This window comes from Polyodon spathula, chromosome 9, assembly GCF_017654505.1.
Source record: "Polyodon spathula isolate WHYD16114869_AA chromosome 9, ASM1765450v1, whole genome shotgun sequence".
Lineage (NCBI taxonomy): Eukaryota > Metazoa > Chordata > Actinopteri > Acipenseriformes > Polyodontidae > Polyodon > Polyodon spathula.
Genome location: NC_054542.1, coordinates 3787850 through 3815183, shown reverse-complemented (window position 1 = coordinate 3815183; position 27334 = coordinate 3787850). Strand labels below are relative to the sequence as shown.

At 35.6% G+C, this 27334-nt stretch overlaps 1 protein-coding gene across 1 annotated transcript; it reads left to right on the top strand.

Moving 5' to 3' along the window:
- Positions 1-28: 28 nt before the first annotated feature.
- Positions 29-26189, top strand: LOC121320346 (cytoplasmic dynein 2 heavy chain 1-like). The gene is made up of 40 exons (XM_041258579.1): positions 29-290; positions 909-1112; positions 3918-4088; positions 4331-4469; positions 4730-4848; positions 5090-5234; positions 5947-6179; positions 6393-6527; positions 6620-6733; positions 7022-7133; positions 7230-7354; positions 7746-7921; positions 8405-8600; positions 8722-8817; positions 9469-9630; positions 9761-9859; positions 10464-10603; positions 10729-10957; positions 11107-11234; positions 11970-12085; positions 12235-12362; positions 12914-13063; positions 13599-13804; positions 13912-14067; positions 14282-14396; positions 14724-14894; positions 15515-15897; positions 16559-16691; positions 16832-16949; positions 17581-17693; positions 17778-17891; positions 18641-18791; positions 18887-19092; positions 19408-19590; positions 20794-20976; positions 22581-22804; positions 23643-23758; positions 24482-24681; positions 25404-25668; positions 25941-26189. The coding sequence occupies exons 2-40, from the start codon at positions 918-920 to the stop codon at positions 26150-26152; spliced, it is 6357 nt and encodes a 2118-aa protein (XP_041114513.1). The 5' UTR covers positions 29-290; positions 909-917; the 3' UTR covers positions 26153-26189.
- The last annotated feature ends 1145 nt before the right edge of the window (positions 26190-27334 follow it).

The following is a 27334-nucleotide window of genomic DNA, read 5'->3' as shown; positions in this document are numbered from 1 at the left end:
TTTCTTACGTAAGTGCCCAAGCAACTAACGCTGGTACGCTGTGAAAAAAAACGCTATTGGAATAATGAATATCAGGGCTAAGAGGCGTTGCACTGGTAACAACGAAAGCTTCTCTGTTTGTGAACAGAAAAGCAAAAGTCAGATCTTCAGACAGTTTAGCTTTCATTGCATGTACTAAACTAACGCATATTGCTGTGCGGAGCTGTGTAATTTTCATTCATTTTTGCCCCCACTACACAAGATCTATATAGGCTCAGTTTCCGTTTTGTCTGATGGGCAGTGACTGTTAGGTAAGTTTATCGTTGCGGTTCCTGAATGCATGATGCTTTTAGGGATACTCGTACTTAGCTGATCTCAAGCAATTAAAACTGTTTATTATATCATGCTTTAAATGTTAGAGTTCACTGCCACAAGTATATACGAACATTAATGACCCCCCCCCCCCCCCCCCAAAAAAAAAAAAAAAAAAAAAAAAAAAAAAAACATACGTTTTTAGTATATGTATTTTGAATTAGTTAATTAATTAATTAATTTACCATTAGACTTTTTGTGGGCTTAACCTTAGCCAAGTAGGACGAGTAAGAGTAAAGTATAACGTTCAATGAGAAATGAGTATGAAGTATAATGAGAAAGATTTGAAAGAACATGCACGTTTAAAATGTATCTAGCCGCCTTAGCTATAAAAATTATCTTGGCAACATGAATGAACAGAGCTACGATAGAGGAACAGAACTTTAGATTCGTTGAAGTGAAGTAGACCACTTGTCCAGGTTTGAAATAAATCAAAATGGTGGCATGTCATAGCTATTTGGGCTCCAGTGATTAGTTGGCATGTAACTGTTAGCCTATATTCCATTCAGTGGTTTAGATTACAAAAATGTTAACAATTTCCTTTATTGTCTTTAAAGATAAGAAAGATGTCGACTGGCTTGACTGATACAAGGAAAAATTTCATCCTCACGACAACAGGAAACTATTTTGGACTCCAGCCATCAGATCCTGTCATATCTCCACTGTGTGACAGCAAGGAACTTAACTGTTTTTTAGATGATGGCAATGAATTTGTGCTCTCGATTCTTAAATCTGGGAAGAACCTTGTCATGTCTAACAAGGTAAAGTGATTCTTTTTTTTCTGATTATTGAACTGTAATGTTTGACAATTTATGGTTGGTGGTTTATTTAATTGTCTAATTAATCTATTATTATTATAATAACATATGACGAGTGCGAGTAGATGCTGTAACAGTCTGACTCAAGTCGAGGTTTTTATTGTAACAAGGTAGACAGTTGTCTCCAAGTACACTTGATGTGTCCTTAGATCAGTGGTTCACAATTCTGGTCCTTGGGGACCCCCCCCAACTGAGCTCTCGGTTACTTAACTAAACCCTTAATTAAGCTAATTATTAGTTCAATTAAGGGTTTAGTTAAGTAGTTGAGAGATCAGTTGGAATGAAAACCAGATGACACACGGGATCCCTGAGGACCAGGTTTGAGGGCCACTGCTCTAGATCAGGGTGCGATATGTCAAATTTCCAGTGTGGGCGAAAATACACAAACTACAAAACAGTAGGCAAGCCTATAGTAGAGGTACATCATGTCGATACGTCACTCATGTGCCAACCTCTCCCACCATGCAAATGCAGTTATTGTCATTTAAAACTTTGTTCATTGTTGTCGCTAACTAAAAGGCAATAACAATGTATGTTTATAATCAACCAAAAACACTTGCAGTACAAGACAGTTCATCACACTCTGTGATATTTTATGTTCTGTTTGGCTTTGAGAAAATTGTGAAAGGCTTATGTATTAATTGTTGATATAAGTGGGTTCAAAAGGCTTTATCGGGAGAGTACATGGTATCAGGAGGTATACAGAGCAAAAGGGATAGTACAGCTGTTTAATCTTGCTTACAAGTCTCACTCATGTTTCTCACTCTCACTTGCTGTATCCCCTACATAGAGGTTAACTAACCCCCAGTCAATATGCAGGAACCCTAACTGTCAAAATCCAAACGCACATAAATTCAAACAATTTAAAAGTGTAGACACACATCTAAAATATGATGTAATCAATACAAATGACTTATTTTCTGTCTAGTTGTTCTAAAAAAAAATCTACTATCAATTTTCTGGTTGCTTCTCTTAATTTTTCTGTTTTTATTATGCCCCTTAAAAACAGTGTTTAGGAAACAGGGGATGGGAAACAAGCATCCGGGATTGGTAGCCCGCCCACCTCTGCTGTGGATTATTCTGCGTAAAAGCGATTCTGGCTTTAGGCTTGTGAGATCGGAGGACACTCGCACGCCCTCAGAACGTTTGTGCTGTGTGGGGACTCGCTGCAGTGAAGAGAAAAAACATAATTGGACATTCCAAACTGGGGGAAAATAAATAAAAATAATAATTGGTCACTCTAAATTTATATAAAAAAAAAAACAGAGTTGTCAGTGGTCAGTCTGCTGGTGTCTGCGTGCTCGAAAGCATTTAGAGAAACAATCATGTGCAGCAGCTAGAAAACAGCACTGAGACGCTGAGAACCAGTGAGGCAGTGTGCTGCACGAGAGGAAGCCTATTGTAAATGCATTTGGATATCAGTATTATTTATATAAATTACATTTTACAGAAGACATTGCAAGTGCAAATCTATTACGCTGTCGGGGATGAAAATTGAAAGTGCAAAGCCAGGGAAATCCCCTCCCTCCCCCCCTCAAATCTCTCCCTGCTCTATATATACAGTAGCTATTGCTTTGTAGTTTCTATTTTAACATGCTGTGTTTTAATACAAGTCAGTTATGTACTGCACCTGCTTTGAGTCTGAGTCAGTTATTCAGCAATTGGGTATGCTGTGCTGTGAATGGGAGTCTTTGTGACTTGTTTATTGGAACTGTACCCTGTCCTGTTAATGAAGGATAACAGGATTTGGAATCACCATCCCAATGAAATTGAATGACTGAAAGATTCTTCTTGTCATATACTTTTAGATAACACCATTTCTTTAGTGTTAACTTGTGGCATGCTGCTTGATTGTCAGTGACTCTCACTTCCATGGTTCGTTTTCATCTAAAGTAGCGTCCCTAAGGGGCTCTTTCAAGCTTATCTACCCACTCAGGTCTGAATGTCACAGACTGCTTTTCTTCCGTTAAATTTATTTGTCACTTGCCAAGGTTGGGTGGTCATCATTGCTTAGCCTAGCTGCTGTAGTTGATGATTCGTAATTTCTTTTTTTCATAAATCCTTTGGGTACCGGAGTTTACCGATGTGCAGATTCTTTATGTATAAGCAGGGTTATTCCTTAAACATTTAAAAGTATAGGAGCAACGAAGCAGTGCAAAAATATATATATATCTAGGATGGAAGGGGGAAGGTGGTGGTGGGGGGAAGTCTGCATCTTGCTGGTTTCTTGTTGCTTGACCAAGAGGCAATTCTGATCTTTCAGCTTTATGAAACTTTGTCTAAACAAGAATATACTGCTATAGGCGTAGATCATGTTTTTTTTTTTTTTTTTTTTTTTTTTTTAACATTTGTGATCTGCATTTAGATGTTCAAAGTGGATAAAGCTTATTTGTTGTACATATTTTCGAAAGAGTCCAACTGACAGGAAAATAAAATACATATTTCTTTACAGAGTATGTGAACAATGATTCATAGTTTAATGTGTCCTCTAGTTATATGTTATTTACAAATGCTTGGGTATTTTCTTTTTTTAAGGTCCAGGTTTTTAATAAAAAAAAAGTCAGTTATGTGCCACTTCTACTCTGAGGCAGACTGTGTGCAGGTTTGTGAATGGACCTTGTGGGACTTTTGTCCCACAAGGTACCATCTGATGTTATCTCGGGGTGTTAGGATTTGGAAACTAAGTGGAAATTAAAAGCAGAGAGAGTACACAAAAATATTAAATATTCATATTGTGTTTATTAATAGGTTGATTCAAGTGACTCAAAGGACAAAGTGCTGGTGTTCTTCAAGCTGCGACCAGATGTTATAACAGAAGACAATCTTCACAGTAATGTTCTGGTGTCCTCAATGTTGGATTCCCCCATTAACACACTGTATCAAGCTGTGCATCAGGTGTTTGCACCAATACTTTTAAAGGTTGGTGCTACATTTTCTTTCTTCAAAATGTTGATTCTGTATATAACAATATGCATGCTAACTTATAAAACATACAGGGTCATTCCAGCTCGTGTGGACCAAGAGGATTGCCCGATTGGGCCTTCATCAGTCCCTATGTTTTTTACTTGACAGTTTTTAATTGGAAATATTGTTGAGTGTTTTTAACATTTCTAGAAGTTTGCATTGATATTATAATCAATTTTACTACACCTTTTTTAAAGGATGAAAAATGGAGTAAGAATTTTGACCCAAAACTTCAAAACCTATTGAGTGAACTTGAAGCAGGGCTGGGCTCTGTTGTAAGGAGATCCGACCTACATTTTACTGGAAAGAAATTTGGCAAAGAAGATGATATTTTGGGTATGGAAATCTGAAAAAGTTGAGACTGTGTAAGGCTGTGGATACATTGATCATGAATAATGTTTTCTTTAACTAAATGCACGTCTGTTCGCTTTAAACTCTCTCTATTTATGTTAAACATGAGAATGTTTCCATCTAATACTATTAGACAAAACAAAATAAAAGTAATGTTAAAGTTTTCCTGGTCTGTCCTACCTCTGTCTTACACCATTACCAATTACAGAAAACTACTTCATTTCATTTCTTTTCTGGTATTTCAGGGATTTTAACACCGTGTGATGAATTTCAGTTTTGGGCAGAGCTTGCACAAGTTGCAGGCAAGTCCAGCAACAAGGAGAGAGCTGCCCATTTTAACGATCTGTTTGAACCCATAGTAAAGGTAGGTATTTGGTAGGGCATATATTGTTTGGTATGTCTTTAGGATAAACTGCATACTTAAGGTTTGACTTCTAAATAATTGTCAGTGGCGATGACTTTTCTTCTACCTGTTATGTACTATTTGCTTTTAAATATGGTTAGGCACAGTACTATTTAATATCATTTTAAATAAGTTGATCAGCTGAACACTGGAAAGTGTTTGATGGAATAGTTTAATAATTTCTTTATCTTGTCGTTACTAGGATTATCGAGGTCTGGAGAGCCTATCCTTGGCTGATGCTGTGGAGTTGGTTGACACCACACGAGACGCATTAGATGATGTGTGGAGACAAACTGAGCATGATCCTTACCCAGAGACACGCATGCAGCATTTAATGGATGTGATAGGTACGGCATTGCAAGTAATGTTGAAAGGATTGGTCTCCAACATGTGGTTCCCCCCCCTGACCATTCTGGCCTAAAAACCTGTTCCAAGCATTACCGTCATTATTTATTTGTCTTAGCATCACTTATTTTAAGGACCTTGACTGGAGTAGTCAGGAAGAGTCACTTAATTAGAGGAGTGCTGGCCAAAGTTTCATCTCTTAACTTTTCACTGTTAACATTTATAACTGCCCCCTTTGTGTCTTTGGTTGAAAATCTTTTGGTTCTTTCCTTGCATATTCAGGTATTAAACATGCAAGTGCTGCTACTTCCTGTTAAGTAATCACTTCCTGTGTTGTAGTTCAAACACTCTACAATGTTGTAGCTGCAATCATACCACGTAACTTAGAGCAGAGGTAACAAGATGCAGCAGTTGATTTATAGTGTTGTATTTATATATCTGTGTATACATAATTAACATGTAAACACCAGTGAATATTTATAGCAAAATAAAATGGAGACAGTAATTATGTTAATAACAAACTGCATTATATGACATCACTTGCACAGTAATAGACACCGTATACTCAAGGTATCCGCTTGTTATAACATCATTGTACTTGAAATGAATCTGGAACCATATTCATAAAGCACTGGTTTATTACACAAGTTTAATGTGTATCAAATGCTGTGGTGTTATATATGTTAATATATGCGTTCAATGTGTTTTTTTAAGGTGCTGCCCTGGGTAGATATGTCCAGAAGAAGCTGGGTCCAGTGAAACTCTGGGAAGACCCATTTCACACTGTAAAAGAGAAACTCCGGGCTGGCATTTCTGTTTGTGAGCAATGGGTGGGAGCCTGTGACTATCTGACTGGACAACTGTGGCGACGCTATACACCCCACCAGTGGCAGAACAACAAATATTCCCCAGAACATCTGGAGAACTTGATTAAACGCCTGGAAGAGGTTCTGTAAAAGATACATTTAGATTGTCATTGAAATACAGACTGTTAAATATATAACCTCTTACTTATCCTCAGTTATCTGTAACTTGCCTAATCTTGTTTTGGTAATTTTTGTATTCCTTATTTCAAGAAGGCACACATGTACTTTAAAAAAAATAATTATGTATACTTCTTTTTTTTTTTTTTTTTTTTTTTTTTTTTTTAATAATTGCAGGTTCTGACAGTTCGCACAGTGCATGAAAAGCTTACTCGTCTTTTGCCTCAAGGTAACCAACAAGCACTTTCAGTGGCACATGTGTTTGAACCATTTGCAGGTCTTAATCCGCTGCACTATAACCCCTACACAGAGGTGAGCAAGGCTTGAAATCGACTCATATATTATAATTTGTTTTGTATCATTAAAATATTATGAAAACGAACTTTACTATTTCAAACTTACAGCCCTTGTGGAAAGCTGCAGTATCACAGTATGAACGGGCCATTGCACCTGCTGAGATGAAAATTGCAAGCAAGTTGAAAGCCTGCATTCTTGAAGTCCAGGACAACCCCCATCAGGTCAATATCAAATAGATCAATATTTTAAGTTGTGAATACAACTCCATCTATGATATTGTATCTACAGTACAATTCACCAAGTGTCTAAGCTGCAGTGCATATTAAATACCTAAAGGGATTTGTGGAGTATTCAATATGTGTTGGTTTTAAAACTTAAATGTGTAAAAGTTAAATTTTACCTGAAAAAGAGTTACAGGGTTTTTACATGGACATTTTGATGTATGTATTATGTTTATGTATTGTTTATGTTCCTTCAATAAATAGCTTTTTTGTCTGTTATTGTTTTAGCTACTTCAAGCCTTTCAAAAGTATAAGGAACTTATCAAACGACCAAGCATTAGTAAGGATCTGCTTTCTGAAAGGGAATTGTTACTGGCGAGACTTCTAGACTATGCCAAAGGTAAGAGTTAAGTTGTGGGTGAGATCAGGTTTTATTCATCTTTCCCAGAACCTTTTGTATTTTCATTAATGAATAAATCCTTCTTTTGAAAACCAGGTATTCGTACAGACTTTGAAAATCGATGTCATGGTGTCCCTGGAGAAAAATCTGGACCACTAGCAGGCAGAAATCTCCCTGAAGTTGTCAATAATATTGTTTGGGTACGACAACTGGTACTAAAGGTAATGCAATTTAAAATGATAAATAATGAGTTGTGTAGTGCTTTGTAGAGTTTTCTAAAATAATACAAAAAACATTTGCATCTCTTCACATGTAACAGTTAATTATTGCTTTGGTTTTATGGAAGTTTTTAAAAAATGTTTGTTAGTGACACCCAGTGGCCAAGTGTTGTATGTGCACTTTATAATTTTTAAGAGAATCCAGATACACTAACAGTGGTATACTGGCTGAACTTCGAGAGAAGTGTTGGAGAGCTCTGTTGAGGCCAGTAGGATGCTTTTAAAAAAAGTCACCAGGATGTAAACAAGACGACGAATACACTGGGATTTTTCATACATACCAAGTTTCTAACACTCTGTTCTCTTCTTCTTTTTCTCATTTTTATTTACTTAGGTTGATGATTCAGTTAAAATAGCTGGAGACCTGCTTGCAGATCTGTCGTTATTCCGCTCATTTGTAAAGGTTTCAGATGACCTGCAGGAGCAGCTCCAGGCTTACGAACAGGATCAGTTTGATGACTGGTCAAGAGACATCCAATCAGGACTGTCAGATCCCAAATCTGGCATCAGGTGACCATGTCCCCACTGACTTTTGATCACAATAACTAAAAGCTAAAATATGCTTGTATTTACTATAGCATTGATACAGAGGACACATTTACAGTTATTTTACTCTGTTTTGTGGTGCAAACCCTGAGAATGTCCAAGCCCACATGTTAAAACATTGCCAAGAAGTGGCCCAGTTTTTCTATACAAATTATTTTAGCTAATTTAAATGGATGCTTATTGCGAAAATCTTGTAATACTTTTAAATTTTTAGTTTTAAAAAAAAAAAAGCTTAACGAGTGTGTTTGTAAAAGGGTATTTGATTTACCGTTAATGCATCATATGCATTATATTTTAATGATTTCAATCTAAATATTTTGTTATATCAAATGCATATTATACAATAACTATAACAGTTGTGCTTTATTTTGGTAAGATTATTTGCCACTGATCAACAATGTGATCAATGTAATCTGAAACATTGTATTATTTTGTTCATTCCAATAGTCTTCAAGCCAGCAGTCGTGTAATGGAGTTGGATCACACAGATGGGAAGTTAAAAATCCAATATTCAGACCGCTTGGTGATGCTTCTGAGAGAAGTGAGGCAACTCTCTGCACTGGGATTTGCTATTCCTGCTAAAATCCAACAGGCATCCAATTCAGCAGATAAATTTTACAGACAAGCAATTATTCTTAAACAGGCAAGTAGGAGTGAAGTATAACTTGATAAACCAATGTATACTACATTTAAGCTAGTTATCACGGATGATATTCAAAACATAATCAACTCTCTATTTTGAAATACGTCTTATCTGTTTGTAGGTTGCCCATTTTTACAATACAATTGATCAGCAGATGATTCCAAGTCAGAGACCAATGATGTTGAATTATGCCTTGGCTTTTGAAAAAATCATTAAGGTAAGAAAGTAAAACAAAAACCTATAATTTTTGTTCGATAAACAAAGGATTCAAGTTCTATATCTTTAGGTACTGATAATTGTGCCCAGTGCTAGACACACAGAAATCTAATTTCGCAGTACAATATTTTCAGAGGTTTTGATGAACTCGGCTCAATTGTCTGTTCTATTCTATTTGTACAATTAAAGTAACTGAAATTTAAACTACAACTACAGTAAGGCCTTTTCTTTCACAAGCAACACTATTAGCAGTATGTATTTAAAGGGACATTTGCGTGTTTTTAGCATTACTCCTGCGAGGAAGAGCAGTCAGGCTTTGTGGTGATGTGATCAATCTATACCCTGCTGGGATAAGCAACATCTGCATATTATGATGCTGGGAAATCCTTGTGGATTGCATCTAACGCCTCTTGTGTCTGAGGTTATCCCACGGCGGTTATTCCCTGTACAGTAAAATGTTTACCATTCAATGGTACTATGTGTAGTATTACTAAAAGACAAATCTTTTACTGTAGTCAAATGATTTCCATAAAAATTGTACATGTTGTCCATGTTAATTCTGTTATTAGAATGCAGCAATACATACCCATTAAACCCTTGCCCCAAGACGGGCTGTATTTAAGGTTTAATGCTATGGTCTCACTGTGTGCAGAATCCAAAAGCTGTCTCCAAGGAATCTGGAGGAAAGGTGCAAATAACCTGGGATAATCCCAAAGAACTGGAGGGTTATATTAAAACACTACAAACTGCAGCTGAACGTCTTTCTACTGAGAACAGGAAACTGAGGAAGTGGCATACAGACTTCAGTGAAAAGGTATTTGTGAAAATAAACTTATTTAGTTAATACAGTGTACACCCTTGTTCCTGTTTATGTCATTATCATAAAATGTCTACACTATAGTCAGTCATTTTATTTTAAGTGAATCATGTGAATTATTTTACAGGTAATAACAATGATGAGTGTTGATTTACTTCGACAACAGCAACGGTGGAAAGATGGTCTTCAAGAGCTGAGGACTGGTTTTGCAAGTCTAGAGTCGCAGGTAGGGTTTGATATTGGACCATTTATTTTAAAAGAAAGTGACTGTCGTTGCAAGAGGCAGCCATAACATTAAGTGGATTTACCTTTTCCTTTTTTTTTTTTTTAAGTTTTTATATTTTATTTTGATTTGTCGCATTTTACATTTATCTAGAATTGCTTTTCCAGTTTTAATGAAATTTGATTAGGGCATTCATTAGCACAAGTAATTGAGAGTTGCAGACTCCAGGTATAGAAGAAAATACCTGTGTGTCTGTAGCCGTCTAAATGCAAAGCACATTGTCAATTTAACAGCAGAATAACTGACCGAATTGCACTGTTCCAGCTTATTCTTCGAATTCAGCTGTTTAATTTAGGTTTAAACTTAATTTATTTTCCATACACTGTACTTCTTATACAAAACACAAAGCAGTGTGTTTTAATAGGAGAAAATATTACTTGCAATACAAAACTACTTAGAGAACACTAATTGCTGTAATAAAAAATACTCCTTTTTGCCACTAAATTTTTTGCTATTTTCATGCTGCTTTATTTTTTATTATTCCTCACAGCCTTTGCACTTGCATCAACTTCTGTTTTATTTAAGTTTTATAAATATTTGTGATTAGGGTTTTCGCTCAAGTGACATGAAAGCATGGAGGCAGCATTGGAACCATCAGCTATACAAAGCATTAGAGCATCAATATCAAGTGGGCTTAGAGGCACTAAATGAGAATCTGCCAGAAATAAACATTGACTTAACCTTTAAGTAAGTGTTTTTTTAAATATATAATTTATTTTTATATATTGTACATTATCTGTATATTTTGTATAGTTTAAGCCTTCGGTACAACCTTATAGCTTCACTTTTTTACTTTTTATGAAATGTTACAGACAGGGAAGGCTGCAATTTAAGCCTCCGTTTGAAGAAGTCCGTGCGAAATACTTCAGAGAAATGAAGAGGTTTATCTCCATTCCCAATCTGTTCAAGGGAGTGAGTGAACCGGGAGAACCGCTGATTTTTACTGTCATGATTGACAGAAATGCAAATGGATTTGTCACTATTTTCAGTAAAGCAGAAGATCTTTTCAAGAGACTGGCAGCAGTTATGGATACATTTAAGGTATGCAATCTTTAGTCATTAACCTCATGTAAAATTTCCTTCAAAATAAAGTTCAAAATAGTAACCCACTACTAGATTGCAAAGTATAAGTAACCACCTACAAGTTTGAGACTGGTAACTCAATATCATCTTTACCGTCTTGTCACTAGGAATGGGTTGTCTTTGGACAAGTGGATATTGATGCATTAGTGGAGAAACATCTTCACACTGTCCAGGACTGGGAAAGGAATTTTAAGGCTTTGAAAACCAGAGGGAAAGAGTCAGAAAGATTGCCGAGGTAAGATACTCTCTAAGCAGGGATGTGAAATAGAAAACACTTGTATAAATAATAATAATAATAATAAATAGATTATTCATTTGAAATGGGATTTGTACTTTGTACACGTGGGCTAGATTCTCAAAGCTGTTTACTTAGAATTATTATTAGTTATTTTTGTCTCAAAGAATAAAATACCATATACGATTAAGAAATGAATATAAAATAGCTTCATACTATTCACTAGCCATTACATTGAATGACTGTTTATTTCTGATTTTATTGGGTGCATTTTTATTCTCTGAGCAAATTGTGCTAATGGCCTTTTGGAGCAAATAGCTTTGAGAATCTAGCCAAGTTGCACTTGCTAGTACTAGCGTCTTATGAGAAATACAAATACACATTTTCTGCACACATACAGCATTTTGGGAAAAAATATTTGCTTAAAATAATAGAATTACTTTGCTGAACTAATGAAAAATTGAATTATCTTACCCACTCGCCTTGTCTGAAAGACTTTTTAATGTAATGTATGTTGTGGTGGGTGAAAACAGCTGATGCAATTATTGAAAATCATTGGAATGCAAGTGCATCTGTAGAGATTTATCCTACTTTAAAGTGTTACATAAGTTTATACCAACATTTATTTTCAAAGTAATTGTGATTTGGTTTTAAGTTCCCATAGGGGATTAACCTAATTTAGCTATGTTGTCTGTCTGTTAAACTTATTGTATCTGCTTGTTTTACAATTTTCAGCACAGCGAAGGTGGATTGTATATCAATTAACTGCAATCCTGTGAAAGCTGTGATTGATGACTTAATTCAGAGGCTGTTTGATGCTCTTCTCCTGTCTTTGAGGAAATCTATTCAAGGTAAAATACATTGAAACAGTAACTGAATATGTATAATCCGTGAAGAATATAGTTATATTGAATCATTTGTCTCTAGAAGAAGGAAGGCTGTAGAGTATTCTGAAACATACCTACCATATTAATGAATTCATTATTTTGTTTTACTTTAGCCAATATACAAGACATTGACACCTTTGTCACAGAAGCAATGGAAACCTTGTCAACCAGACCTCAAACAGTAGATGAAATTGGAGAGGCCAATGCCAAGCACGGAGAGCTGCAAACTAAGAAGCCTGAAGTAAGAAATGACGTAGTACTGTGCCAAGACCTATGGTAGACTAAAGGGATTTGAGAAGAGTTAACTTGGTTTTGGTCATCAATAGAGCGTAGCTTGTAACCCTATAAAATGCCTTGTTCCAATTTCTCAAGTCTTTGGTCTTTTCATAAATTGCATGATCTACATATGCTTTCAAATTACAGCAGTGAAAATCTGATTTCCTCTTTTTTTCTCATTAATTTTGCTTGATCCAAAATGGCCCAGGGAGGTGTTGGCTTGGAAGACATTATGTGATTGCTAACAGGCTGGATGCCTTCTTGCAAAAGATCTAATAACTCCAGTCAAATTATTTTTTAATGTTATTAAAGTAATGCCATCAGATGATTTAAGAATGAAGACCCCACCTTTAAATAGTGACTATGCCCTAGCCTTTCTTTTGGGCAGTACAGTTTTTATTTGTAAAGTATTATTTAGTGAAATATGTGTTTTAAAAGACAGCCATATATATCCTACCTATTTTGTTGGTTGAATTTGGAACTTTTTTATTATTTAAACTATGCATTTGTTTCTAGATTGTACCATTGTTTCAAGAGGCTGAAAATAAAAACCGTCTCCTGCGGTCAGTGGCAGGTGGAGGTCTTGAAGCTATCAGTGCTCTCAGAGCCAGATGGGATAAATTTGAATTAATGATGGAGAGTCATCAGCTTATGATCAAAGAGCAGGTATGAGAAATGCATTATCAGACAATGTAATTATCAAAGTACCATTCACGTAAGATTTTTAAAATGAGTCAGCTTTTTAAAAAATCCATATACATTTGTATTCAGTTGTCATTTGTTGTGAAAAACAAAATTGATTGCATGCCAAAATAATTTAAAATGGAATCTTTCACAAAATGAAAACTCTGACACACCACAATTTTTTCAGACAGGGCCATTCAACCTAATTTTCAAGCCATTTTCTTATGTCATTAGCATAACAAATTCTTAAAAGTTTTTGCAGTCATTTTCAGAATTGTTTTCACTTTGATTTGTGTAAATCCAAATTTCCTGCTACCACTCTATAGATTCCATTCCTGTGTAGCAGGTATAAGGATCTCGCCTGTGCCTGATCTCCTGAAATCCTAATGTGGGGTCGAAATATCTGTGGCACAGGAAGGCAATTTGTAGTTGTGGATACATTGGATTAACCTAGATTTTGTTTTAAATTTTTTTTTTTTTTTTTTTTTTTTTTATGTATTTCCCCTCATGCTCACAGGTTGAGGTGATGAAGTCAAATGTTGAATCTCGTATAAAGATGTACGAACAAGAGTTGGAAAAGTTTAAAGCCCGTTGGGATCAATTAAAGCCTAATGATGACATCATTGAAACTGGTAACTTGGAAGCCCTTCAGAAGTGTGTCCAGACCATAAAGGAGAAAAAGGCTGAGTTTGGGGAACTTGAAAACACAAAGAAAAAGCTAATGTGTGTATTTGAACAGATACAACTATTGTTCATTTTAGATTTTTATTTAGACACACCTCATTCACATTTGTTAAAACTTTAAACACCTTATTTTTGTGTACTTTTAGTGAAGACTGTCATCATTTTGAATTGGAACAGCCTGACTTTGCCCTAGCTGACAGCATTCTCAGAGACATTGAGGACTTTTCAGTGACCTGGTCACTGTATGAAGAATTCCAGGAAGGATTTCTGGGGATGACAAAGGAAGACTGGATCACTTTCAGGTCTGTTCAATATACAGTCCATTTGTAAAGCCACTTTTGTATTTCCCCGCATTAGTGATATAGATGAGGCACAGGCGGTGGTTGTTCAGGGACAACATCTTTCTCAGGATCACTGGCTCTCTGGAGAAGTTTGTGTAATTATGAACTTTACAACATGTGCTTTATAACAAGATACGGTCTACTAAAACCTTGTATATAACCGTTCCTTCTGCAGGAGCAAGACCTATCTCTTTGAAGAGTTCCTTTTCATGTGGCATGAGAGACTAAGAAAACAAGAGGAACACACAACGATGACTGTAAAACTTCAGGATGAGATTGACAAATACAAAGTAAGGATCAGTCAAGGATTTGTAAGGTTTTTGTGTGGAACTTATGAAGAGTAAACATCAGATAATAAAATAAACAATATTGGGATAGGTACATAAGGGGTTATTGTGCACACCAGTATGTTACCCTTTGAAGACTATATGTAATACAAAGGTGAAATATTTTGGAATCAATTTTGTATCTACTATTGCTTATTTGTAATTTTTAAAGACAATTGTACATTTTCAGAGGAAACGCTAAAAAAAGTAATTAAGCTGATACATTGTATCTAATCTGCAAGTTTATGGCCATTACATTTGCTAAAACATTTCCTGTACGTCTTATTGCAGACGGTGGTTCCTGTGTTGAAGTATGTCCGGGGAGAGCAGCTTTCTCAGGACCACTGGCTGGACCTCTTCCGTATCCTGGGTCTCCCCAGAGGCACCACTCTGGAGAAGCTTGTGTTTGGGGACCTGCTCCGAGTGGCAGATACAATTGTTGCAAAGGCTACAGAACTCAAAGTATGCCATTTGTTATGCTATTATAATATCTAATTAGCACAGTTTTCTGGCAAGTAAAGAATTATTGTCAGAACTGTATTGACCTATAAACCACTGTGCATAAATATAGAATTTTTGTTTAGCAGCTGAAAGGTTAGTATAGTTTCAAAATTATCACCCACCTGTACGAATGCAAGATTTCAATTGAGCGGATCTCCACTCTGATATTAGGGTGGGTGATTTAGGCATCTGGTGATTCTGCCTATGGAGAGCTCTGCTTAGAGTGCTCTGTGCTGCTCATGAACTTTGCAGTTTTCAACTTGTCCTATAATTAAATACTAATTGGTGAAACTGCATTTTTTTAAAAGCATAAAACCATACGTTAATCAGATTATTCGAACTTTTATTGCAACTGTAGTATCATTCTGTACAGCGAAAATTGTAATGGAGTACTTGATCTGAAACCTCCAGACAGAAGGGGTGCAGTTTTAAAACAAAAAGGTTGAAAACCACTGACCTGAGTTATTTATAAAAGGCTACTACATATAAATTGAGAAAATACATTTTTCAACATGAACGTGATTATCAGTGTTTAATAATTTAGGTTTTGATTTAATGCACACCTTTATGAATTATTGCAGGACCTGAATAGCCGAGCGCAGGCTGAAGTCACCATTCGAGAGGCCCTGCGTGAACTCGACCTGTGGGGAGTTGGTGCTGTGTTCACCCTAACTGACTATGAGGACAGCCAGAACAAAACTATAAAATTGATCAAGGACTGGAAGGATATTGTAAACCAAGTTGGGGATAATCGCTGTCTTCTTCAGTCATTGAAAGACTCGCCGTATTACAAAGGCTTTGAGGACAAGGTATATATATGGGAGACAAAGCTGGCTGAACTGGATGAATACCTGCACAATTTGAACCAGATACAGAGGAAGTGGGTGTATCTGGAACCCATTTTTGGTCGTGGAGCACTGCCTAGGGAGCAGGCACGCTTCAAGAGAGTGGATGAGGATTTCAGGTATTTTTTTTTCTACCAGTTAAGGTTTTCTTAATATAAATGCCAAACCGTACCAAGATAACCCCGCTGATTCATGATGAAAACCAAAAGTTGTAACGTTAAGCATTACAAAATAATAATGTCTTCAAATGAAGGAATGTAAAAATCCTGAAAGGTTCATATGAATGCAATAATAAAAAAGCAATCATTATTATTAATACTGCTCTGGGATTCACAATAAAATGACAGGTGGCTGAAATCACTTCCCATAAAGGTGTTGTTTGTTTATACATCTAAATCACTCACCAGCCACCGCGACTACCAAGCCTAATGATGCCATTTCAGCATGAATCTTAAAATATCTACATACTAGTTTCGCTCTTGCTCTTTCTTTTTCTCTCTCGCTGTGTGTGTGTGTATATATATATATATATATATATATATATATATATATATATATATATATATATATATATATATATATATATATATATATATATATATATATATATATTTATATATATTATACGTATTCTATATTCGTATCAATCTATATAAAGATATATATATCTATATATAACATATTATAATCGAGTATAATTCTCTTGATATTATTGATCTTTTTTATGATCTTTTTTAGAAATAATGGAATAACATATTCTTTTTTCCATTTCTAATGTAGAGCAATAATGGCAGATGTTCACAGGGACAGCAGAGTTACATCACTTAATGCAAGAGCAGGAATCAGACATTCTCTTATCACTATACTGGATCAACTTCAACGGTGCCAGAAATCTTTGAATGAATTTTTGGAGGTATTTTAAAAAAAAAAAAAAAAAAAAAAAAAAAAAAAGTTTTAGCAATAAAAAAAGTGTAGCAGCAAGTACTGCATTTGGCTACATTTTAATAACTTGGTACCATAAGTTTTTCAGATTTAGTCTTTCATCTTTAATAGGAGAAACGTTCTGCTTTCCCACGGTTTTATTTCATTGGAGATGATGACTTGTTGGAGATCCTTGGACAAGCCACCAACCCAACTGTCATTCAATCTCACCTAAAGAAACTTTTTGCAGGTATGATTTATTATCTTTATAATCTCAGAGAAAAAAACTCCCATGATATGTCTTGTAATTTTAGAGTTTTAATTCACCTTATTTAAGGTTTCAAAGCTCAATTTCAGGTTCTTAGGGCCATGAGACACGAGCAACGTTCAGCTTGTTAAAAGCTAAAATTTCAAGCAATTTTTACATTGCATTAAAAACTGATGGTTTTTCTCTTGACATGTACAAAATTGATGAAAAGTGTGCTCAACAATTGCTGTAGTTGCTTGAACCTTTCCAGATAAAGTTGTCTCATGTTTCATAGGCTTTATACCAATATATTTTATTTGATTGTTGATTTTAGATTTCCAAGAGATTTTTCAATATTTTTTAGTCACATGCTTTAATATTTTTTCAAAATATGAAATTCCCAAAGAATTACAAAAAATGTATATAAAGTATGTGGATTCTTAGTTTAGAGTTTAAACCTGAGCCAACTGTTAGTGTTTCAGAATTTTGCTTATTAGTTGTCATAAATGTGCATGTCAAATATGTACTGTTCATACGTAGTAAATGCATTGGGTGAGGATGAACTGCACTATATTCAAATTTTAGTTTAATTGAATAAAGTATAATGAGATTTCTGGCTTTCGCTTATGGACAGGTATCAACACTGTGGATTTCGATGAAGAATTTCAGCATATTACTGCTATGAAATCTCTAGAGGGTGAAGTTGTGTCTTTGAAAAATAAGATTCGCATTTCAAATGATGTTGAGGTGAGAGAACTGTGTTCAGATACATTTCAAATGTATCTTATTTATTTTGAATGATTGCTGTGAAATTCACATTGTGTCTGTTAGGTCTGGCTGAGCGATTTAGCTTCTGAAATGAAAGAAACGCTGAAACAACTGCTGTTCGATTGTGTTACTGCTGGGAGAAGATCAGGCATTGATCCTTCGCTCTTTCCATCTCAGGTACCAGGCTTTCCTAAAATGTGTTTGCTTATAATTGTGTTTGTTTGTTCCTAAATAACTCCTTACAGTCATTCTGAACATAAATGAAAATACTGTTTTTTGAAAAGTTAGTTTAGCAAAGAAAAAACAAGCTAATCCAGCCGAGGAATTCTATTGACATGTGGAACATGAGCTTTGGTCTTTCCCGGTAGCAGTGTTTAACAACATCCATATCAGGTATACATAAAAAAAAAAACCACAACCGCCCTGCCTATTACGCTCAAAGGCTATTTTCTCTTCCAGTTTTTTCTGTGATACAGTGCCAGGATGTGAAAGCATCATTTTTACGCCTTGTTCTAAATCACTTCCAGAAGGTTGATGCTCAGTGTTCCATCAGATTTTTTCCTTTGACAGATACATTTATACAACACAGTAGTGATACTGCCATTCTACCACCTGAGCAAACCGCTTGTTTTTTTGTCATATCATGTCATAAAATAAGCACAGATAAATGTCTGAAGGAAGGGAATTTCAGATATAGCAGTGCCTTTCACATGTAGCAGTTTCTCAAAGAGATTCGCGATCACTGAGCCCATGACGTTTTCTTTTCGTTTTTTCTTATGGCTCTTTTTGTGTAGGGAGTTAGCTAGGACACTGGGTAAGCCTTTGTAGATGTTAGTTACGATCCAATGTTTAACTGTGTAATCGATTCCTGCAACAGGTTTCACAACCATGAATACTCAAAAAATGTACTTTTGATTCGTCTTTAGATTCTGTGTTTAGCTGAACAGATTCAGTTTACAGAAGATGTTGAAAATGCTATTCAAGTTCATAAGCTTCAGCAACTGGAGGTGGACTTGATGGCTAAACTAGACCATTATACTGGCGTGGATACCAGAAATGAGGATTCAGGGCAAACTGGTATGTTTTTAGTAATTCATTAATTTGTGTCATTACTGTAATAATAAATGTGACGGCTGTTTTAATAATTATGAATTACTGGCTTGTTTTTGCAGATGTTAGTGTTTTGCAGCTAAAATTAAAAGCCCTTATCCTTGACATCATCCATAATATTGATATTGTGAAGCAGCTTCAAAAAGCAGAGATAAGCAGTAAGGAGGACTGGGCTTGGAAGAAGCAGCTGCGATTCTATATGAAGCAAGACAAGAAATGCTATATTCAGATGGTTGATGCGGAATTCCATTATACATATGAATACCAGGTACATTATGGCCTTAGCTAATGACTGCTTTTAGAAATAATTGCCAGTTTGTTAATCATTAAAAAGCAAACAAAAAAACAAACTGCCTGTCCTCCACAAGATGGCACTGTGCATCTGAAGAAAGCATTGATCAATCAATTCTGGCAGTGTATAGCTTTTATTTGGCTTATGTTTTTGAACATGCTTCCTGTTTTGAAGTTGTTTTACAAAATTACTAGCTGCTATAAATGAGCTTTGTTTACGGCAGCATGTTAATTAAAAAATTCTGGGTTCATAAATGTTGCCTTGCTTTGTTATTGTGGTCCTCTCCTGTAGGGTAATGCGGGCAAGCTGGTTCACACTCCCTTGACTGATAAGTGTTATCTCACTCTGACACAAGCCATGAAGATGGGGTTAGGAGGAAATCCCTACGGGCCAGCGGGGACTGGCAAGACTGAGTCTGTAAAGGCTCTTGGTGGACTGTTTGGAAGACAGGTTCTTGTTTTTAATTGTGATGAGGTAAATAAGTGAATGTGCATACCAGAGGTAACATATCTTGATCACATGTCAAATTCATGTATTATGTGTGTTATAGGCCATTAATTGTCCTTGTATGAGGGGCGTTATTGTTGACGAAAGAATTATCTTAATTGTATTATTCATCAATAGAAAAACAATTAACAATGAGTTTCATCTGTTTTTATTATTTTTTGACTGTCTCTATAACTAATAGGATAAGACTGACAGACCAGCATTCTAAAACTGTCTATAATAGCATGTTACAAAAAAAGCCTTGACCATCTGTTTATTATTTTATAGTAGATAAAAATTCATATTGAATTGCTAGCTCAAACTAGTATTTAAAATAATATTGTAACTGCATTTGTACATTCGGTATCTGTGTGGAGTTATTGGTAAGATTAACAAGAAATGTGATCATCTGAGATTTAGGACAGTCAGATGCTGTTAAATGACCACACAGAGACCGAAGAGATGACATATTAATTTGTAATGTTGATTGTAGCATTGCCTTTGAATGTTAATGTGAGTTTAAAGTAGCCATAAAGAGTAATGAAATATTCCCTTGAGCTGATATCATAAAGTGTTAAAGGTGCCAGCTTCGTATTTTCTATGTTGTGGTTGCTCTTCTAGCAAAGTGTTGCGGTACACCAGCTTTCACTTTGACCTGTGACCTAATATGGTTGCCATGTTGAGGTCATGTAACATTTTGGTTTAAAAACCGAATGCTCTGGGATATTGGCTTCCCATTTGGTACACATGTGTATTCTGTAATTCGCTTGGTAATGTGGTTAATTGTGAAAGAAAATATACCCCTTTTGTAGCATTACTTTTTACAGAATTGCTGTTCAGCACTTTCAGAGATTATTTGAGGTAATACTGTTTTCAGGGATAAATACCTTGACATTGACATCCAGTCCAATATGGCTACTATATTTATGTCATTTTGCTCATGTTTACAAACCATTAGATCAGATATGCCGTTTTTCCAACAGGGAGAGGGTGTTTGTTTATTTATTTATTTTTATTTTTACAAATAAATAAATCGCAGCTGTTCTTTTTAATTTATACAAAGTTATGTTTTTGTTTTGTAAATGCTGTATCTACGAACAGTTATCCCTTGCAGGAAATTATTTTTTATTTCATTGCCCTTTTTATGTGAAAATAGTAAAAGCATTTATCATTGTTCCTCTTGTTTTAAAGGGTATTGATGTTAAGTCTATGGGACGCATATTTGTTGGTTTGGTGAAGTGTGGTGCCTGGGGTTGCTTTGACGAATTCAATCGGCTGGAGGAGGCTGTGCTGTCAGCTGTTTCCATGCAAATCCAGGCTATTCAGAACTCCCTGAAAAATCAAAGAAATGCTTGTGAACTTCTTGGGAAAGAGGTAGGTACATGTATTTCAGACAAGAATAAGGTAATTTGACTTATTCTACATTCATATAGTATTGTAAGCATGAGGAAGGGACAATAGCTGTATATTTGCAAGCTTGTTCCCAAAGTTCAGTGAGGTGAATGACACCAAAGTAGTGGTAAACACTAATCTGTTGTATCAGTGAGATTTGAGAGCTCGTGGCTCAAATGTAAAATGTGTGTTTAGTCATGAATCTGGAAATGAGGCCCCTGGGATATTTTACAAATAACCTCTCTCCAGAGTGCTGTGGGGCTCATGCCAAAAGAACCAAAAAGAAGGTTGTGTATTCTTGTGTGATCTGATGTTTCAAACTGGTGCTCTGGATGTTAGGTGGTATCGGTTTAAGCTATTGAACCAGTTTGCAATCAAAGAAATACTTGTGAACTTCTTGGGAAAGAGGTAGGCACATGTATTTTAGATAAGAATACGGTATTCTGACTTCTTTTATTCTGTGCATGCTTATATTAAACTACTTTTGGAGCATATGTAAGTTGTTTTTTTTATTTAAGGCATTTATACATGAATACTATTTAAAAAAAAAAAAAAAAAAAAAATTGAAATGTCATCTTCAAATACATTAGTCTCCGGCTAAGTTAACACACCTCAGGAAGCAAGTCAAGTGTTCTTATAGTCGTGTACAGGAGTTAGCCACTGGACACAATATAAATCAATAATAAATAAATAAATACATATATATGTATTACTTGTCATGATGCATCAACATATGAAATGAACTGAATAAGTAAAACAATAGGCAAGTAAACTATAATAATAAAGTAACAGATAAACTAACGTTATTAAAACTAAAGCAAAACAACACATTCATAAAGCTTAAATCGCTATGTGCTATGAAATTAGCTGGCGGTATTTTGCAAATCCTGCTATCATCATGGTAGAGGCAAAAATAATGTCTGTTAGTTCTGGTTAACTTAACGTTAATAAACTAACTGTCAAACTAAATTAACACAGCACCCCTACACACGTTACAAAATGCAGCAGCAATATTCAAGACATGCACATTATTTAACAAAATGGTGAAGCAACTCACCAGAACGGGAAAATTGCATGGGGACTTGTGTCTGTTTCAGGTTTATTTCAAGAACTCGAACAATTTCCAACTTTTTGTAGCAAGAGCTGTTTGTTTACATGCCATTTTGTAGCGATGAGGTGCACTCGTGGAAATCAGAATACAGAACAATTCAATGATATGACAGCGGTTCTGGAAAGATTTAATAAACCACAGTCTCCCTCAGACTCTCCCAATGGCAAGTCACTTTTTAACAATACAGTACTGTATCCATTGTGACCGAATCGCTGTCAGTGCCAAGGTGGTGTTCTTTTAAGTGAAGTTGCTGTTCCTTTAGCCGGAACATTTACAATGGGAAAAATCAGTTTCACCACAAGGGTGTTCCCTTAGATGAAGTGTTCTCCTAGGAGGAGTTCCTATACACGGAGACTACTGTATTATCAACTATATTGTATCTTAGTGCAATTTAACAAACTTGCTTGCAATTGCACAGGTAACAGAGGTATGTTTATCGCCCCCCAGAACCAAACAAAAATGTTGTCTTTTACAGGTGGAGCTGGATCCCAACTCTGGTATTTTCATAACCCTGAACCCTGCAGGGAAGGGCTATGGTGGAAGACAGAAACTACCTGATAATCTGAAACAGCTTTTCAGACCTGTGGCGATGTCTCGCCCTGACAACGAACTCATCGCAGAAGTCATTCTGTACTCCGAGGGCTTCAAAGACGGCAAGATTTTAGGCAGAAAATTAGTCGCCATCTTTAATCTTTCTCGGTATGTTTTGTAATTTTTCAAAGGTGACACAATATAAATGAGTAGAGAAAAGGATAGAAGTCCTAAGAAGTCTTTGAATCTTAAGTTTTCGATCGGTTGTTGTTTTAAGGCCTCGAAGAAAGCTGCTATTTTAGCTGTTGCAGAACACCCTGTAATGCTTACAAGAACCCTATTACATTACCTGCTGTGTCCTGCGTTGTCTGCATTGCAGGGCTATATTTTAAAAAAACTTACTGGTAGTGTTTTTTGCATCTAACCTCGTACTGGTACTGTAAATATCTTGTCTGTCCTACAGCATACATAATTTATGCATTGAATTAATATGTGCTTGATTAGATGTGTTTTCCATTCAGTTCTGAAAAAACAGAAGTATTAGTATTTTCTAAGTTGTGTTGTATTTTCATATAAATTAGTTTATATAGTATTGAAACCATGAGCTATGAGGAAGGGACGATAGCTGTATATTTGCAAGCTTATTCCCAAAGTTCAGTGAGTGGTGGTAAACACCAATCTGTTGTCAGGGAGCTTTGAGAGCTCTTGGCTGAAATGTAAAATATGTGTTTAGTCATTAATCTGGAAATGAGGCCCCTGGGATATTTTACAAATAACCTCTCTATAGAGTGCTTTGGGGCTCATGCCAAATGAACCAAGAAGAAGGTTGTGTTTTCCTGTGTGATCTGATGTTTCAAACTAGGCCCTAGATGTTCTGTGATATCAGTTTAAGCTATTGAACCAATTTGCAAACCCTATACAGGCAAAGTTGTTGCTTTAAAATCAGTTTTGTTTTTTTACTAATGCATAATTAATGCACATCTGCTCTTCTCCCCTCAATGCATAGAGAGCTTTTAACCCCTCAGCAGCATTATGATTGGGGTTTGAGAGCCCTGAAAACTGTCCTCCGGGGTTGTGGAAGCCTTCTGCAGCAGCTGAAAAAAAACGAGAACAAAAAGACAAGTAAGAAAGATGAATTAGCAAGTTTAAACTATTTATACTTTTAGTGTGAAAATGAATACTCAAGAATGATTGTAAATCATTTTACTCTTGTAGAAAATGTGAAGTTCTGGCATTTAAGTGATTACTCTTAATCAAACATGATCTACTCTGTCATGTTTTGAAATAATTATCATGGACTTTACGTGAGGATACAGAGAGGGGAAAAAAAGGGAGTAGTTTATAATCAAGCAATTAAAAAAATATCAAAAGATAATTAAAGCCATCTGTGAAATCATTTTTTTTTTAAACCAAGAAAAAAATATCTTTGAAGTTTCTAACATTCTAGTATTGTAATAAGAATGAACAGGTTTTTTTAATCTGATTATGTATTATTAATACTGCTCGTGGTTCTTGACACTGATGTCTCAAACTTCTGTTCTATGCTTATGAAACCTGCAAGACCAGTTGGAGATTAAACTTGAGATACTAAAGTATTGTACAGGCTGCAGGGTTTATGACAAAACATATTACTGCTGTCTTGTACGTATTCTCGCAATGTCTTTTTCAACAGAACGGTAGTTCTGATGTTTTTATTCACATGTTCAACCCTCAGTTTTAAACAGTTTTTGTTAGTTTCACAATGTCTGAACTCCTCCCAGTGTGAGTGCTGTGCACAGGGTACCTTCATTATGAGTATTCATGTATTTTCTTATTTCATCGTTTTATATTTCTTCTTCCTTGCAGTAAAGGAAAGTCACATTGTGGTGCAGGCTTTGCGTCTAAACACCATGTCGAAGCTGACGTTTACAGACTGCTCTCGATTTGATGCCTTGGTTAGAGATGTTTTCCCTGGGGTTGACTTTAACGATGTGGAATATAAAGAGTTAACTACAGCCTTACAGGCTGTGTTTGAAGAGGCAAAGTTAGAAATAATACCAAGCCAGGTAAGTTTTTAAGAACAATGTATAGAAGTCATATATTGGCATACATACAACAGAAATACAATGAAATGAGGTCTATGAAAAATCCAGTTTCAGAATTTGTATGCAACAGCATTAAGACCAATCACTGTTTAAATCATTAAAATAGACCACAATGTCCCTTGTGAATACATATTTGCCATCTGTTAATCAATTTTTTTTTCAGTCTTGGGTAGTTTGGAACCTAAGATTTCTTAAACAAATGCAGTTACCAGCCTTTCAAGTCTAGCACAGACAGAGGGAATGTACAGGATTGATGCTTTAGATGTCAAATGCAGCTGCATCAATAACTGGTCATCAAAGCTGGATTCATGTCTTTCATGGTGACATATCCTACACCAATACTGCTTCATACTCTGCCTCTGGCATTAGTGATGATAAGGGTACTGCCACAGACTTACTGTATATATGTTTCCTGAACCTCTGCTTAGCCACATCATCAGCACCTCCCTCTCATCTCTTTAAAAAGCAGTTGTTGATGAAATTATATGCCATCACTGTGTGGGAAGGTTTTGAGGGTCAGTTTTGCTTTATCCGTTTAATATGGAAGATGAGGTCCAATATTACATTTATTGATCCTGTGCTTCCTGGTAGTGTGCAAACGAAAAATAATTAAATGTGCATTTCGTTCAGATTTTTGAAATCGCCTATCCAGGCATTAACGTCCTTTTGAATATGTATTTAAGATGAAGAAGGCTCTTGAACTTTATGAGCAGTTACGTCAGAGAATGGGAGTGGTGATTGTGGGCCCAAGTGGTGCCGGGAAGTCCACGCTGTGGCGCATGCTGAAGGCAGCGCTAGGCAAGAATGACAAAGTGGTGAAACAATACACTATGAACCCCAAAGCCATGCCCAGGCAGCAACTTCTGGGCCACATTGACATGGACACTAGGGAGTGGTCGGATGGAGTCCTGACTAACAGTGCAAGACAGGTGGTGCGGGAGCCACAGGGTAAGAGTTTAGGACTAACACTGACAGAATTTTAAATCATAAATACCATAATGTTCATATTATTTAAAGTAACGTGAAAAATAATATAAAAAGAATAACTTTAAATCACAGGTTTTCGCTGCTACCTCCTTTTGTATTTATTTTTAAAATCTATTTTTAATCTGTACTTTATAATGACAACTATGTAAAATAGCAATGTTATTTTTTTCCAGGCTTCCAGTTGAGATCTGTTTTGCTTACAGTTGAATGACTCCTTTTCATTCTTTCTTTAGAGGTGAGCTCCTGGATAATCTGTGATGGCGATATTGACCCGGAATGGGTTGAGTCCCTGAACTCAGTCCTGGATGACAACAGGCTGCTCACTATGCCCAGCGGGGAGAGAATTCAGTTTGGTCCCAATGTTAACTTTGTGTTTGAAACACATGACCTTAGCTGTGCCTCTCCTGCCACCATATCTAGAATGGGAATGATCTTTCTGAGGTAATATACAGTAAATATTTCATTTTGTAGTTAAACAGGACGCTTTTTTTTTTTTTTTTTATAAAATCTTGATGTGTATCTTAACCACTTTTTTCTGTACTAATTAATTTGTCAACTGAATATGTGTACAGCACATTATGCACAGTTCACCTTTTTGATACAGTATCAATTAACATATCAAACAATAAGTTGTTGTAAAATCACTTTAGCATGCTAATAGGGATGCTGGTTAATTGTTATAATTCAGTTATGGCTCTTTTAAAGAGTGTACATGCTATATAGCAGGGATCTGTAACCCTGGTCCTGGAGAGGCTCAGTCCTGCAGGTTTTCCTGGGGTATTTCCATCATCATTGGGTAAAGGTCTGGATCACCTGCTAATCTTGACTAATTAAGCCAGTAATTTGTGCAATTAAGTAAATTGAGGGCTTGGTTGAAACGAAAACCAGAAGACCCATTAGCTCCAGGAGCAGAGTTGGAGATCCTTGCTATACAAGTTAACAATCCTTTCCATTTAAATCCTGCATATAACCCAGCATTTTGTCAACATCAGAATGTTGTGCTTGGTCATGCATTACATTTATAGTTGGCAATTCAATGCAAATGTTCCATTTTAATTACCTAAATTGCTGTATTTTAACTATATAGCGATGAAGATACAGATGTTAATTCTCTGGTGAAATCTTGGTTGCAAAATCAGTCAGATGAATGCAGAAGCAATCTTGAAAACTGGATTGGAGACTATTTTCAAAAGAGTTTAGACTGGGTTTTGAAACAAGTGAGTATAACATTTATGTGAAAACCTTTTAAGTAAGTCTACATTTTGAGGTTTATTTACCCACAATAGGTCTCTGAAAGATAAGCTCTCAAATGTCCTGAGTTATTAATTTGGTGCTTTTTAACATTTTCTGTTGAAACTTAAAACTGGAGCAAAGGCTTTGTAAATATGGTTCTACATTTCTTCCAAATTCCATTAAATGTTTTTTTTTTTTCTTTCAAAACTCAACAGCATCAATCTAACATCAAAATGCTTACATAAATTGACATCTTTAAAAATTACACTCTCTTTTTTCCTCCTGTTTAATCTAGATGTGTAAAAGCGGTTTAAGGCAAACAAATTTAAAAAAATCTTTCATTATGATATTGGTTCCTTTTTTTTTCTTATCTAATGCTCTCTCAAATTGTAAT

Bases quoted from the DNA above. Each gene is read 5' to 3' on its own strand.
- LOC121320346 (XM_041258579.1), top strand. From the start codon at position 918: ATGTCGACTGGCTTGACTGATACAAGGAAAAATTTCATCCTCACGACA. The intron at 1,113-3,917 runs GTAAAGTGATTC...GTTTATTAATAG, and splicing joins ACCTTGTCATGTCTAACAAG to GTTGATTCAAGTGACTCAAA. The intron at 6,734-7,021 runs GTCAATATCAAA...TTATTGTTTTAG, and splicing joins TCCAGGACAACCCCCATCAG to CTACTTCAAGCCTTTCAAAA.